The sequence below is a fragment of the Taudactylus pleione genome, unplaced genomic scaffold, assembly GCF_031769625.1.
Source record: "Taudactylus pleione unplaced genomic scaffold, aTauple2 ptg000906l, whole genome shotgun sequence".
NCBI lineage: Eukaryota > Metazoa > Chordata > Amphibia > Anura > Myobatrachidae > Taudactylus > Taudactylus pleione.
Window position 1 is genome coordinate 2,099,752 of NW_028285307.1, and position 16,544 is coordinate 2,116,295.

The 16,544-nt window shown below is 46.5% G+C and overlaps 1 protein-coding gene across 2 annotated transcripts in view; it reads right to left on the reverse strand.

The window, feature by feature from the left end:
• Positions 1-433: 433 nt before the first annotated feature.
• The window catches only part of NPHS1 (NPHS1 adhesion molecule, nephrin), a 38,942-nt gene continuing 22,831 nt past the window's right edge, over positions 434-16,544 (reverse strand). The window contains exons 16-29 of one of the 2 annotated variants that reach the window (XM_088459376.1): positions 14,726-14,866; positions 11,417-11,538; positions 8,989-9,154; positions 7,871-8,027; positions 7,616-7,767; positions 7,256-7,367; positions 6,657-6,838; positions 6,133-6,192; positions 4,627-4,746; positions 4,400-4,424; positions 3,207-3,318; positions 2,943-3,057; positions 2,045-2,151; positions 434-1,954 (exon numbers count right to left, since the gene is read on the reverse strand). In XM_088459376.1, coding sequence (XP_088315502.1) covers positions 1,832-1,954; positions 2,045-2,151; positions 2,943-3,057; positions 3,207-3,318; positions 4,400-4,424; positions 4,627-4,746; positions 6,133-6,192; positions 6,657-6,838; positions 7,256-7,367; positions 7,616-7,767; positions 7,871-8,027; positions 8,989-9,154; positions 11,417-11,538; positions 14,726-14,866 — 1,694 coding nt within the window. In that variant the 3' untranslated portion in view covers positions 434-1,831. Of the gene's footprint in view, positions 1,955-2,040; positions 2,152-2,942; positions 3,058-3,206; positions 3,319-4,399; positions 4,425-4,626; positions 4,747-6,132; positions 6,193-6,656; positions 6,839-7,255; positions 7,368-7,615; positions 7,768-7,870; positions 8,028-8,988; positions 9,155-11,416; positions 11,539-14,725; positions 14,867-16,544 lie in introns of both variants that reach the window. The other variant, XM_088459377.1, reaches the window with a different exon arrangement.

The window sequence follows — 16,544 nt, forward strand, 5'->3', positions numbered from 1 at the left end:
AGCAATGTTTTTTTAATTTATCATCATGTCACTATGAATGTAATAGGATTATCTCCTGTTTGGAATATTTGGTTTATGCTAAATTAACACAAATAAGCTGTTTATAAAGAATTGAAAAAAAAAAAAAATAAAGTCATTTTTTTTTCTCAGATCTGTATTAAAAAATAATTAAAGGAAGTGAAATCAACTTTAATAACAATGTATAATGTGGAATATGTATTTTTCCTATGACAAGGCTGCCATCTAGTGGCCACTATGATGATTGCAGAACAGGCATTTGTCTTTCCTGTATAATGCTATATTATGTATATCATAGCAATCCACTATGGATAAACAGCACACACACATCTTTCTACTACTTGCAGACAATACTTAATCATAAACTCCTACATTTTAACCACACAAGAGATAAGTGAAGACAACATTATAATGATGATGTTTTTGTTTTTAAGGTTTTATTGTAAAATAAGTTGTAGGCATTCTAGACAATTGTGTCCCAAACGTGTTTAGTGGTCATAACAGAAAAATATAATTACTGCAAATCCATGTAAGAGACCTCTATCCTTGTATTTGTCCGGGTGACGTGTATTTTAAGAACTCTTTTTTATTTACTAAAATGGGCAAACTCTTTGCCATGGGAGCAGCATTTAGTTGTCAGGGTGATAAATCGGGAAAGCTGGTGACCTTTAAGTAATGGCCGAAATATAAATAGAGGGAAGAAAAAGACAAAAGGACAGTGCAAGTACATACCCAGGTAACATACCAAACTGCTTATCCATACAACTGATTTGCGATTGGAGATAGGGGCCTATTCATCATCACTTAAATGGCCCATACAAATGCTAGTTTCTGCATAGTTTATGTAACGGGCCATTCATTATCAGGGGTCTGATTGGGCCGCATAATATTCAGTAAATATTAAGTATTGGGAGTTTGCTCGCAAGAACAAACGCCATCTTCAGATGACACCGGTTCTCGGAGCAAAGAGCGATCCGAGCTGTGACCCTCCGATCAGACATGTGAAGAAGTTGGCAATGGGGGTGGTAAGTAGCAGTGTTACTAATCGCGAGGATAGCTGCTTTTCAGAGCAGCTTTCCTTGCACCGGAGCAATGCTGAATTGTTAATTATCCCCCATGGCGAGTTGAATACTTAATTATCCGGCCCTCGATGATGACTAGGCCCCTAAATATCCAGATTATGTTAGGTGCAATCACCTTTATAAACCAGTGGGTAATATAAAACCGTCAACATGAATCCCACAATCTCAGCTGGTTGGCTGCCATGATGTGTACTCAGTGGCGCCGAGAGGAGGGGGGGGGTACTGCAGGCCCGGGCTTGCTGGAGGGACGCAGTACAGCTGTCGGCGTGCCTGTATGTACTGACACTATAGACAATTTTATTATAGCAAATATTTTGTGCCAATGTTCTTTTAGCAAAAACATAAGATGGAAAATGTTAGCAGTAAATATAAAGTCTTCTTTATCGTATATTTCTGCCAACTACTTGTTGTAAGTACAGTAAGTTACTTGGGATATGTGACTCTTATGGAGATATGGCAGCATTCAGTGAGCAACTTATTCAATGATTTCCTGTGTATACTGAGCTGTTGTTACAAAAACGTAAGATACTACAATTTCATTTGTAATACTACATATCCAACCTATTACTTAGACTTAAGGGAGTTTTTAAGCAAAAAGTACTAGTGCCAAGTTTAGGGCAATTCATGTCATTGTGGAGGGGTTCCCCATCTTTGTTTTATAAATGGCAGCTATAGTAAGGGATCTGAGAACCAGGGAGTGGATTTAGGAGTCAGGGGGCAGTATCCCCAGCTCACACTAAGTGTCCCTGTCCCCCATATGGCACTTCATAGGCTGCAGATAACGGTTCTGGTTCATCGTATACCCTGTCTGGCTCCTGGAACCTCTCCCATGGACGGTCCCCTCTCTCTCCGTCCTGCGGAGACAAAGAGGGAGGAGCTATGATTGGGCACCATGACTACATAAAAGCATTGATTTTCCTGAATGTTGAAATCATGTGACTCACCATGATGCCGTGAGGCCATTTTGTTCTGGAGAATGGCGGGTAACCTCCTTGGACTTCCTCATATTCATGGGCATCGGAAACGCCGTACCAATCTTCGTATCCGCCCTCTGTAAGGAAGACATAACCAGTGGGATTACGAGAACTGTGATTGGTTGGATGCGCTAAAGCTCATTTGTAAAAGTGGTGTTTACTCTTCAAACAGTGTTCAGGTTACCTCATTTATATCTTACATCGTTCATGAGAATGAGGGGACAGCGGGTCGGTCTTTAATTGTGATATTCTGTAACTCTACTGTAACATCGCAACAACTTTATTACAGTATACATGGATTTATTGGGTCTCTATAGACTGACGATAAGACTGAAGAGAGGTAATGACTTTCAAAGCTCCAGAAAAATAATTATTGTCTCTGGCACTTTGAATGTCTACAGACAGAAGACAATATAACCTAGATCAGATGTTGATTGTCAGGGTAGAAAAATGGGTAGGCCAAGGACCCCCCATAAACTGGCCCGGGCAGTCACTGGCCAACTGAGAAGCAGAATGGACTTCAGCATGGTCAGAAGTACAATGTGATTGATATGGATCCAAACTGCCCTGTTCTAGCAATCAAGGCAAATGACCAAATCTGTGCATGTGGTCACATTGTTCCCAAATCCAGCCATTCAGTGATCTAAGGTCAGGGCAGGCAGCAGTGGAGCAAAGTAAGGAAGCTTAGCTGAGGTCCTGATCCAAGGAACCACAAGGAAATGTTTCAGCAGAGAACCTGTGGATGGTCTCCAAGACTACTGCCCAGTGACAGAAAGACTACTCCATAGACATAGGATCTATTTGAGTCTAGTTCCACCTTGGATGGAATACTTTGGAATATATTGCATGGGTGGGAGTTGGCACTTACCGGCCCAGCTCTGGAGTCCACAGTCCCCCCTCTCGGCACTCTCATACTGAGGAGAGAGAGTTGGCTGGTAATCCCGGGTTGGATAGTAGTATAGTCCAGACTCAGAGGCGCTGTCCTAATTAAGCAGAAAATATGGAACAAACTGAGGTCTATCCCCAAGTCACTTCTCAGCCCTGAGGGCTTCCTACACCCCTGAGGGCCTCCTTCACCCCTGAGGGCCTTCTCCATCACTAGGGCCTCCTCTTACCCCCATGTCCTTCTCACCTGGTTAACACTGGAGCTCAAGTCTGAGCCGCTGTCTATCAGCAGAGTCTTCTTGGCTTGTGCGTTGATCAGTTCTCCATCTCCATACTCGTTGAGGGCACCGTGGGGCGTGCTGTATGGGTTAAAACGTAGCATTATAAGGATAGAAGAGTACCACCTGATGTACAGAGATGGGAAAGGGGACAGATTGAACCTCTGCTCTCTTGGCCGCTCTTCTTCCCACGACCTTCCAGCTTCATTTCCTGTGGTCAGTGCATTATTTATGCAGCCACCACCTAAGCAGCATTCACTTACAGGAGATGCCCAAATACCTTCACTAAGTATACACCTGGCTGCTGTCAGATCACTGCGGCCTGAGGAAGGCACCGGGCAGAAGCGTTTCACAGAGGCCAAATGAAGTCAGGAAGCCGGGTCTATATCTAATTTAGTTCACCACTTCGGTTACATCGTATGTGGCACAGTCGGACAATGATAGCACCCATAACTCTATCACCGTCATTCTCTCTACTCATTTTCTGTCAGTCCTGATCGACATCGGACGGACTCCAATAAATGTTGTTCTGGATCAGTGGTGACTTTGTGGCCATACACATTACGATTTGAGACCATTTAGGTCTAAAACTATCCATCGGGATCACAGGATACTATGCGAAGTTTACCAGCAGAAAGGGGTGAAGGTTCCGATACAGATCTTAAGCCCTTTACCTCCCAAGAGAGTCAGGTTCAGGACTTCAGATATCATAAAGAGACGCATCCCCTATTCACAAGGCCAGTTTATATTATACTGTATGTCTTTAACAAGAAGGGGATCGCGGACTGAAAGTAGTGGGCTCATTGCTGCGCTGAACGCTATGTGACGTTTAGCCGTCGGAGGCGGTCACACTTTTACTGATCCTTATTTTTTTCTTACTAACAGAAAAAATTTTAACTTTTTTTTACTGACTATTTGTTACTTTACTGACGGTTGGCAACAATAACAGCTACAAAATGATAAATAGGCCAGCAGGGACAGTAGATTGGGCAGGGAACACGCTCTAAGTTTGTGAGTTGTAGCACCCAATCAGATAACAGCATCTATAAATTCAGCACTAGACTGACCAAAGGAGATATGCGATTGGTTGAAATGCTTTCCCTCTTTCATCCATGTTAGGGAGTATTATAAACATATAGAAATGTGCCGCTAGCGCCCTCACCTGTCGTCTTTCTTTACTGCATCGTCTGCGGGGAGGGAGAAATAAACATAGATTTAAATCTCAAGAATAACGACTACACCAACAAGTAGTTCTATATAAACCAATTAATAATAACAATAAGGGGCTGAATCGGAGTTGTACGCAATTCGCGCCCCACGTACATCCGCAATGCGCGCACGAATATAAATGGGGATCTTTGCACGGATGCAGAGTGTTTATATTCACACCTTTCGCCCTGATCCTGTATCGTCTCACCAGGCAGCAGACCAGCCCTGCGTTACATATAAGGACAAAGGCCCCTCCCGCGCCTATTGCAGCGTACAGGTACGGGGTCCACACCAAGGAGTCTGGGTGAGAAAAGACAAAGAGATTTTCTGTTATCATCAGTAGCCGGCTGTAGCCTGGGGCAACATCTCCACTTCTACAAACCCGCACGTTAGTAAATACACCCCCTAATCTTAGCTCCATATGTCCATTAGGGCAACTGGATCTTGTCCTTAGAACATTCATGGTGCAAATACATCAGAGAGATGTATTTGCACCAAATACATAGAGACGTGTGCCGACACAATTATTTTGTTTTTGGTTTTGGATCTGTATTTTTAATAAATAAATAAAACCGCTAAAATAATTTTGATCTGTTTACATGCAATCCATAACCTGAACCATGGGAAAATCCGAACCAGGACTCGGTTCAAATTGGTACCCCAAAGTGATTCCCAACTCGGGCTCAGGGCCTGATTCAGAGACGGACACTCTGAACGAGCGCTCGCTCTGAATCAGGGCGTTTTTTTTTTTTTTTTGTTCGGCCTCCTGGCCGCTCGCATAGCTGTGGGTGACCACCCACAGCTATTGCAAGCAGCCAGGTTGATGGTCACGATGGTCAAGACCATCGCGACCATCGAGCTTGCGACGAGACCCTTGTGGTAGGGTCTCGTGGCCGCAAGCCCCAGAGAGCTTCTGGCTCTAATAGAGCCGGAATCTCTCCCACTGACATCACTGGTGATGTCAGTGGGGCCGCCTCCAAATGGCAGGCCTTCCTTTGGGAACGCCTCCGTTTGGCCAGCCACCCCCCCTGCCTGCCTACCAAACGGGGCGAGCTGTCAATCACAATCCACAGCTCGCCCCCTTTGGTGCGAGACCCGGAGCGACGGAGCACCCGTCGCTAGCTGGGTCTCGCGTATGTGCACGATGGAGCCAGCTCCGACGTGCGCATGCCCAGTGGGCAAACATCGACCCGGTTGCAAGCGCTCAGCTCTTGCGACCGGGTCTGAATCAGGCCCTCAGTTCAACTGAAAGCCCCTAAATTCGGTTCATCTCTACTAATGACCTTGAACTAGAGATGGACATCTGCTTCCTGATGTTTCACAACCATCAATGTTTTCCTTTCAATGACAGTGTTTCCACCATTTGATGGCGGCTTTCCTATGGTAGCTGCAGTCGAAGGGTGTGGAAGCGATGGCCATCCGATGTTAATATACACCTGAATTCAGCTGCTTATTAACATCAGGAACGGTCGTGGAGTTCTACTGCGCATGCGCTAATCATATCAATGTTTTTTTTCCATAGAATTCTTTTGATGCGATGGTTAGTTACCAACACATCGAAAGTTTCAATGGCGGATGCCCAGCCATCATTTGATGGTGGGCCTCCGATTTCCATCCCTACCTTAAACTTAGTCACTGACCCCCCACTGGTCACTTGATTTGTTACATCTTCCCTCCGCATCTCACCTGGTTTTGGAACAGCAGCAGTTGGCTCTCCGGGTTTTGGAATGTCCACGTGGGTGTCCCCTGGAACAACATTTCCCAAAAATGAAAATGAGGAGAAATGGGGCTCATACAGTGACCACGCCTTACCCCCTACCCACATCTGCCAGCACTTCCTAAGGGTAAACATGTTTCAATAAAATCTCTTTTTGTACAGTAGCAATGGACTAAACATGCATAGGACTTATAAAGAAGACCTGGCACACAAAGCCACCGGTCCCAAGCCAAAGGTCCATCTCTCACTGGGCATCACCACTGCTGCCACCCCTGCTGACTCAGTAGTGAAGACGAAAAAGAGTTTGGGAAGTAGTGATGCTTTGTCTGCTACTGCTTTACTGGCTGCTTCAGTGTATGCCAGCAGGAGCACCAAAAACAGTTCCGTTCTCGCTATGGTACTTTTGGCATAACCATGACCGATTTATAGATCACCGTGGTGGCTCTCGCTTAACAGGTGGAATAAACAGACAAATACAGTACATTCAGGTAACCTTGTGTGATGACAGTGATCACAGCCCCTCCATCTGCATAGTTGCTGTCTCCCAGCATGTTGATGGCGTTCACCGAGAAGTTATAGGCCGTACTGCCCTTCAGCCCAGTGATCGTGAACACAGTGGACTGTGGTGGGAAGACATCGACGTACATGAAGCTCTCAGAATCACTCCACCGGTACCTACAAAAAAACAGTGCAGTATTATTACTTCACCACAAGATGGCACCAAAGGACAAGAGAATTAGGATATTGCAGTAAATTAAAATTGAATGCACAGACACAGTTGCTATAAAGCTGTTTCTTTCTTTTTTTAGAAAATAGTTGAGCCAAAATAATATATTATTGATATATGTTAATTAAATATTAATTATAATTTATATATATATATATATATGTATATATATATACATATGTCCCTGTTATATGATGAATCAGAAATGGTCTGCAAAGCCAAATTACCTATTCTATTACTTCTATTACTTCAATTTGATCCGACAGCTGAGATTAATAAACATTTTTAAACAATTAAGTTGCTCAGTAAAAACACAAAGATTACGGGAAATCTATTCATGGACAAACCTAGGAGAGGCCACTAACCTGACACGAAACTTCTGCTCCAGTCCCCCATCGAACCCCACGCTCCATCCCAGGGTCACCGAATTATGTGTGAAGCTGAGGACTTTCAGATTGGATGGAGGATCAGGGCGACCTTGAGCACCACAGGGGAAGGAAAATAAGTTTTACTTTAATATAATAATATGTAAGTAAACCATGCCATATTACCTACATTTATTTAAGCACGGTAACAAAAAAAAAGACAATTAAACTAATATAAAATTAACAATATTTTCTGGCCATTCATAAACTTCTTGGCAGTGAGTTTGCTATTTCTATCCTTGTCTGCCATATTGGAAGGTTATAGGTATATCGATGACTAGTAGAGTGATGAAGTCTTACTTGTGCTGACCAGATGGATGGAGAAGCTGTCCAACCCAAGAGCATTGGTGGCTGTGCAGGTGAAGATGGCATAATCGTGCACTGCGCTCACATTCGCGATGACTAATGTGCTGGTGTGAATCCATAACTCATGAAAGGTCTGCACAGAGTACCTGAGAGCGCCCATGAATGGAGATAAGGAATTAGTAGGCAAGTGGTGGCAGGAGGTGATCTAGGAGGTTCCTATATGAACATCACAATGGAAAAATTAGTTACCTGGGGTTCTTGAAATCCATCGTCACGCCGTTCTTTGCCCAGCTGAAGGCCACGCTTGGGATTCCCTCTGCTTTACAGACAAGACCGGTTGAGCTTTTCCCATCGCCAGGTACAGCTACCTTACTCAGGTGCACCCCTTTCTGTATTTCTGGCTTAACTGCAAGGACATGGAATGCAACAATGTAGATCTGCCCATTTCTCACACACATCCCAAATTCTGATCCATTTTTCGTAGATTCTGTCAGTTCCCTTCTGTGTCTCTGCTCTCAGCTTGCTTCAATGTGGTCACTGATTTTGAGGAGTTCTGCTGATCTCCTGTGCAATCCCCAAACGGGTCCCTCATGTTCTGCTAATGGTAAGTCTAATACTGCTCCTTGGCTACAGAACTAGGGAGGGGCTGAGGCCATCGCAATTTCATTGAAGGATCCATTTGCCATTTTACCCCTATTATGCAAGTTCAAAGGCAAGGAGCTGCCACTTGCTTCCCCTCCATGTCAACGGCTGGTGCTTGGTGTGCTGACACCAGGGGTAAATATAAAGACACTGAATGAGTGTCATTATAATCAGGCTTAGTGGACATGCAGGATTGGGTATTGTAGTCCAACGGGAGCGTACCAGGTGCACATAAGATGCCTCAAAACTCACTACAAGAAACCCCATCCCCATAGCTACTGGTATTAGCAGTGATGTTCCTCATACTACAACTCCAGCCAAAGCCACCAAGAGATCGGCTGGGCCCCAGTACTAGGCCACGTTTGGGGTTCTGAGTGTGCATGGCCATGCCATATTGTAGGAGGCGTTACGTTCTCCTGACAGGACCCCGGGTACTTTCCAACCACCATATTTAGTACATGTCCCATGACCTTCTTCCTTCTTCTAGTTTATATTCTATGGCAGGCAGCCTTCTCTGTACAAGACTTGAATGTAACATATAATGATCTTTCTGCACCGCACTGAATACTGGCGTTGGTGTGACCAATCTTTAAAGACTTTCTAGTGATATTATTACATTAATTATAACCAGCAGTATGTATTATCATAACTCAACAGATACGGGACAAGGTAATAAGGGAATATACAGTATATTATAGCGCTAGAAATGGTGTTTTTTCACTTACAACGCACAATCAAACGGGCATCAGCTTTGATGGGGGGAGGGATTCTGTTATCCACGGTACACTCATAGCGCCCCGCGTCTGTCCTCTTTGTCTCATTTATGATCAGACGTCCGGTGAGGCCATTTACTTCCCGCTCCAAACTGGACAGATCCCTCTCCTCGTCACCCTGTCGTCAGGCATAAAGGGTCACTTACAAGTCGCCACAAAATATACTGTATTTGCATAAATGCAGCTATTTTGACATTGAAGCACATCTCGGGGGTACATCGAATTTCCTGGAATTCAGGATAAAGGGGGGATGCGCCTAATTTGGGATCACATACACACGCTGTTTCTGCATTGCAATTGGTGCGCCCAATCTTCCCGATTCCCCTCACCGTAATCAGGCACAAACTCAGGTGCAGGGGGAGACTGCAGGACTCACACCTTTGTGGTTTTGTTCATTACTTTTAGGGAGTGTTTCTCCACGATGTACCACTACCATGTTTGGCTACACACATCCCAGAGAATTATAGTTGCCACCGACCGCTCATTTTCATATGTACTGCTATGGGGTGGGAGAGAAAATTGGTAACGTTGGTGACTGCAGGCGTTCCAACCAAATCAACGGCATTCTGACCACACAGACATTAACGAGAATCAAGTCTCACACCTTTAGGGCCTGATTCAGAGGTTCACGCCGTTTCAATGCCATGCGCTTGCGGACGATGTTTTCAGTCTGCACTTGCGTCTGAGTTGCACTGTGCCTGCATCTCGATGATTACCGTCGGGAGCCGCAGGAAGAGGCAGTTTCAGTGGGTGCGTCTGGGTGGTAACAAGTGGGTGTGTCTGTGGCTAGCAAGACACGGGCGTGTCGCCATCAGCGAGTGCATCTTTTGGCGCAGTTGCACTGAGTTTGGCGACAATGTTCAGACGGGGATTCTGCACCTATGGTGCGACTGATATGCATCCAATGGTGCTTCTTAATACGCACAGTGGCAGATCTGTATACAGATACAGTCACGACTGCGTTAGCGCACACATCACTGAATCAGGCCCTTCGCTCTTATTCACCTAGGCCCTCATTCAGAGCCGTTCGCTATTTGCGGTCATTCGTTCAAAAACAAGGGGTGGCTATTCAAATGATCCGTTCGCACATTGCAGTCTGTTCACACCTCTAAGTCTGAACGAGCGAGCAAAACATACGCTCGTTTATTTGATAAAAACGCCCCCTGGCCGCTCGCACCATACGTCATGTCCGCTATTTATTAGATTAATCGAGTACATCGTACAGCGTATGAACTGCTCGCTATTCTTGTGGTTGTTTTTTTCAAACGCTATTTTGCGAGCAGTTCTGAGTTTAAAAAAACCCAGTGACGTGGTCAATGACGCTGCTGGATTAATTATGCACACCCTTAAAACGCCCGTTTTGACCTTTAAGCACGCCTGCGTTCGAATTCCACTCCCCCGTTTTCAAGCACCTTCCCCTGTTACCACCCACATACGCCTCATTCTGTCACTCAAAATAGCAGGCACTCACTATATAGCGTACAAACGATTTTCGGCCGCACTGCCTGGTTCGCGCATACGTACTAAAAACCGTACGCATGCGCAGATGTGCGAACATCGCTCGGAACGAGTGTACTGCCGCTAACGAGCGGCTCTGAATGAGGGCCTTAGTTTTAAAGCCCTAATGGATTCATCAGATAAAATTAGATCTTATCAGTTTTTCTGGGTGTTTGAAAGTTAAATACTGACGTCCCATCGCCTAATAATGTTATTAAGAAATGAGTATATGTCTGTACATGGCAGAGTATTCTAATGAAGCCTGATGACCCACCAGCATCTATAAAACACCAGCGTGGGGATCAATGCAGAAGCGCAAGATTCAGGGCCTGCTCAACGCATGTTTGACCAGTGCGGTCAAACAGAGGCGCCACTCCATAGAAGGCGCACCCCTACCAACATTCCAATTTCAGCGGGACAGCACCATCCCGCTGTTCCACCCATGGGCTGACGTGTCCTGTGGATGGCGTGGTCGGGAGGTTGGGCACCCCCACAGACGCAGCTGTGCGGCGGTGCCGGACCCCAGAGTAGCTGAATGGATGCTGCGTGCATGCGCGTGGCCTCCATTCAGTGCCAGGAGAGGGCTGGGGGAAGCCCAGCTAGCGACGGAGGGCTGGGCTCGCCCCCAGCCTGATGTTACACGGAAGGCGTGCCATGAGGGCACACCCCCAAATAACGTCATTTAGGGGGCGTGACCTATGGTAATTAGGCCATGCCCCCATTTTTGGTCGCGCGCTGGGTGCAAAGACTACCGATGCGGCACAGGACGCGGCTACCCCTGGAGCTGGCCCTGGCAAGATTTTCACTGTAAAGTTCCATCCTCAAGATCCAACAGAAATGTAACAATCAGGCAAAAAGCAACGACCAATAACACATTTCCTACCAGCCACCTCCACTGGAACATCGTATCTGTAGCAGGATTGGCATCGGCCGTACACACGATTTCTGCTCTTGCCCCCAGATCCACCTCTGTGGGGTCGCTAAGGCTGCGAATGGATGGAGAGTCTGCGTGGGTGGAATAAAGGCGTTATTTAGGAAGGGTCCAACTAGTGGTATCTTACGTCTGTACATAACTGTGAGCTCTACTAAAAATATCATATTAGACAACACTTGCCTAGGCTCCCGAAAATCGAGTAGTGCTCCCGGGCCGCCCAGCTGAGCATGCAAGTCTCCAGGCCGGCCGCCTACCCCTGACCCCTCCCCCCACAATTGCGTCATCGTGGCCCCGCCCCCTGCTTCACATTTCCGGCAATCTTGGCATTGTGTAGCTGGGGGTGGCCAAGATGACGCGATGGCGCGGTCATGCCCCTAGAACAAAGCATGCTGGGTAAATACTGACTGCACATGATTACAATTTGCTTTGGGGGGCACTCTAACTGAATATTATGATGATATGATTAATGGATATGAAAGGAAATAGAAAACTTCACTTTCAATAAAGAACCCTTGTATAAAATGAGTGATAACAAATACAGGGCGGGATGTGCTAAGCATCGAAATCGCAATGCGGTCCATCCCCCCCTGACTTGGGTACATACCGCGGCTCATTACTGCAGTATGTACCAAGTATATCGCAAAGGACGGCTCTCCCGATAAGAACTGTCCTTTGTGATGGCCCCGGACAGATTGACTTCCAGGTAACACCCGAAGGTCCATCTGGCGTCTTTCTGCACACGGCAGAAGGCCACGGGGTGTGATGGGAGGGATCCGATTGGATCCCTCCCAGCCTGGAGCGTCCCGGTAAGAAGCCCATAGGCTTCTATTGGGTAACGTCACCGGGACAAAGTGATGCAATCCGGTGCTTAGTACATTTGCGGAATGCAGTAAAACCCCCGAAAACAGCATTTTCGGGGGTTTTACGTCAGTTTCGCTGTTAGTACATCTCGGCCACGCTCTTTGCACGATAAAAGTGTGTCAAATCACATGATAATTGCATGAACGAAAAATGATTTGGTCACTGACCTAACGCGATACAGACAGACACCCACTAACCATGTCCTAGCTTCAGCCTTTCTTTGTTTGCAAATTGTAATCACACAAATATCATGAGATCACCACCAACATAGGGCCTGATTCAGAGCTGAACGCTCGCTCTGAATCAGGGCACTCCTACCTTTTTTTGGAGCGTCCTCATGGGCAAGCGTCCATGATGATGGTCGCGATGGTCTTGACCATCGCGACCATCGGGCTTGCGATGGAGACCCTGCGGAAGGGTCTCGCTGCCACAAGCCCTGGAGTGATTTTGGCTCTATCAGAGCCAAAATCACTCCCACTGACATCACTAGTGATGTCAGTGGGGCCGGCTTGAGACGGTAGGCGTTCCCATGGGAACGCCTCCGTCTGGCAGGCACGCCCACCAAAGGGGGCGTGCTGTCAATCAACATCTACAGCACGCCCCCTTTGGTGCGAGACCTGGAGCGATGGAGAGCCCGTCGCTCGCCGGGTCTCGCGCATGCGCACGACGGAGCTCCCTCCGTCGTGCGCATGCGCAGTGGGGGAACACCGACCCGCTTGCGAGCGTACTGCTGCTCACGAGCGGGTCTGAATGACCCCCCTAGTGTCATCTAGGGTTTACCCAGCCATAGACCATTACGTTGGTGTTAGTGAAAGATAATGACTTTCTGGCAATGTTACTTGTGTGGACTCGCTGTCTATAATACTAAATACCGGCTGCTTCTGCATATAGCCAACAAATGCTGGACAGCTTTATACTCACACTGCAATTCAGATTTCAGTTTGGACACCCCCTCCCACATTTAAATCTCATGTTGGATCTGTACCCCCCCTCACACACACACCCCCCACACCAGCAGTGCAACATGGTTTTACCAAGGTGTAAAGTTACTTCTTTCTAGCTTTGCTCCCACCTCTGAATCCTCCCCATTGTATTTTGGGGGGGGGAGTAGGATATATATATTCATGGCTGCTTAATCTTCTATAATAAATAACACTGACATATAAAGACATTGGTGCATTTTGAGACGCTTGGGTACGTAGCGATTTCCCTACTTTCAGATATATAGCATCTTATTCACATCATGGTCACATACAAAGTCGCTGACAGTGTACCAGGCACGCTATATTAGTACTCTGCCCGCCGTCTCAAGGGCTCTCCGTTCTGGTTCATAATTTTATATAGAAATGCTGTTCCCCAGTTGCTCTCCTTCTTTGAGATTAGGCACCACGGGGCTTATTCAGAGCTGACCGCAAGTGGGCGCTGAGGACACAACTTGTCTATTTTCCCACTACGCATGCTCCCGTGTACACTGGGCCTGATTCAGACCCAGACTCTATGCTGCGCTCGCTCACATGGAGCAATTTTTCGCAATCTGCGCATGCGTATAAGTCGCAATGAACGTGCGCGAACCAGTCATTGCGATGGGAAAGTGCTCGCCCATAGCCCGCAGTCGGGCCGTTATTTTCAGTGACAGATAGCGCCATTTGTGGGTGGTAACAGGGGAAGGTGCTTGTAAACGGGGGAGTGGATGTGTGAACGCAGGCGTGCCCGACCGTCAGAACGGCGTATAATGGGCGTGCATAATTAGCAAAGTAGCGTCATTACACACGTGACTGGGTTGTATTTTAGCCTGAACTGCTCGCAATGTTGTGGTGGGAAAAGGCTACCACAAGCGCTGCGAGCTGCTCCGATGGCTCTCGATGTTACCGATTAATCCTACAACTGCCGGAGATGACGTGTGTTGCGAGTGGCAAAGGGGCGTCTTTATACAGGTGCGAGCGCATAGTGCGGCCGCTTGCTATTACTTAGTGGGCGGCTTTACGCGACGCAGTGAGAGCGCATGATTTAAATAGCCGGCCCCTTTTAGCCAGCGTGCGGCCGCAAATAGCGTCCGGGTCTGAATCAGGCCCAGTGTACGCAACTCAGCAGCATCTGCACTTGGGTGGTAAGGAAGGATTCGCGTGCAGGCTAAGGTCAGAGAGGGCATGTCCTGGGAATTGCAGCCTACGCAGTATATGCATATGTGTAAATGCGCCTTATTTCAGACATACACTTTGCACCAGAGGTCAGGGTTGATGTGAGGACGCACTGATAATGATGACAGCTATGAAATGAAGCTTGCAGATAGAGGCAGATTGACCGCACAGGTGAGAGAAATTATTTATACTGTTTTTTATATATATATATATATATATATAATTCTTTGTTGGTGTATGGATGTTGATGAGGTCTTACAATGCACGTCCAGTTTCACCAAAGTGCTGTTTGTCCCCTCTACGTTCACGCAGGATACGTTATAGACCCCAGAGTCAGCTCGGCTAACGTTCCAAATCTCCAGAGCGCCAGCTCCTTGTAAGTGATGTCTGTAAGCGCCATCTAGATACATAACACACAGCCAGGTCCATGAATATGAGTTCTCAACACATGACATAGATAACAATGACAATAAACATAGGAGAAAATAATATCATTATCGAAAGCTTTTATTTTACCGGTTTGCTCATTTTCAATTTAACTAGATGTAGTACATCCTCTTGGCCACAAGATGTCCCTCTTGTAATTGCTATGTATAGATTAGAAGCTGTCGCTGCTGTATGTACATATAATGCCATTGATACTAGTTTGCATTTGGCAGACATTCAGGTCTTTCTATACTGGGCACTGGAAATACTGTATGTGATTTACAATAAACATTCACATTTTACATCACACAACAATGATATTTTAATTCTGTTACATATGTTTAGACAACACTATAATGCCCATTTTGCAAATACCTAAAAAGTACACTGATGCCAATGCTTGGCACAGCCTCTATGACACTGGTGGCAGGAACATCCGGAGGGGGGGAGTGGGTACTAATTACATGGGTCTAGATTTGTTGGAGGGCATCGTGCACGCTAGCAAAACATCACTCATCTACAGGAACATCATCATAGCGTCCATCTGTGAATTGGCCCTTTAATCATTAAAAGGAAAGAGATGATTAAAACCCCAATGGCAGAAACATGTTGGCTGGGGGGAAAATCTGCTATTTTGGGGCTCTGTAAACCCTGGTCCATTACATCTGGGCGATATTAATCTGCCGCTGACCTCCGGGTTGAGCTGACCAATGTTCATTCAATTAGTTGATGTGAAACAAGATTTTTAAATTAATTATTCAGTTAGGCCCAGGTCAACTTAATCATAAAGTCTGTGCTACGTTCTGGAGCGGGCAAATATCTCTCAGGTGAGCGGGTTGCGGGGACACGTCTGTGGTAGGCGGCGATAAATTGTGATGTGGGTAAAGGTTCTGTTTTCATAGGTTTCTCATTTGTGGCACTTTGTGCTTATAAACCATTTTTCTTCAAATCTGGCAGCAAGTGGAAAACATAAACCTTTGGATCTCATTCAGAGCCGCTCGCAAGTGCTCAGCGCTCGCAAGCGGCTCGATGGTGCTCCACTGCGCATGCGCCGCGTCCAGCGTGCTCGCTACAAGACGGGGTGGCTGTCGATGGTGAGTGACAGCTCACCCCGTTTTGTAGGCGGGGAGGGGGGGTGGCTGCACAAACGCAGGCGTTATCTTAGGAACGCCTGGCATTTGTGTGAAGCCGTACTGACATCACTCGTGATGTCAGTAGTGGACTTCCTGCTCTATTACCACAGAGTCTCGTCGCATGGCCGATGGTCAAGATTATCGCGACGGCCTCCTGTCCGCTCGCACAAGCTGTGTGGAGGTCTCCCACAGCTTTGCGAGCGGCCAGAAAAAAAAAATGTCCGCAGACCCTGCGAGCTGCCTGCAGCAGCGAGCGGGTCTGAATCAGGCCTTTGTCCCATTTATGTGGTGACTGATTTAGGGCTTAACGTTGATGAGTTGTTTGGCCAAAAGTACAGATATCGGCATCTACTCTTTAGTACGTGAACTTTGTTTGCTCATGAATTACACCCTTTGCTTCTTGTTGGTTGTAAAGTACAACATATCAGTGTAAGGAATCTGTACCCGACTAATAACCGTGGATGGAGTAGGATTGGAAATACCAGAATGCAACATAGTGAAGCTCATCCTTCCTATTAA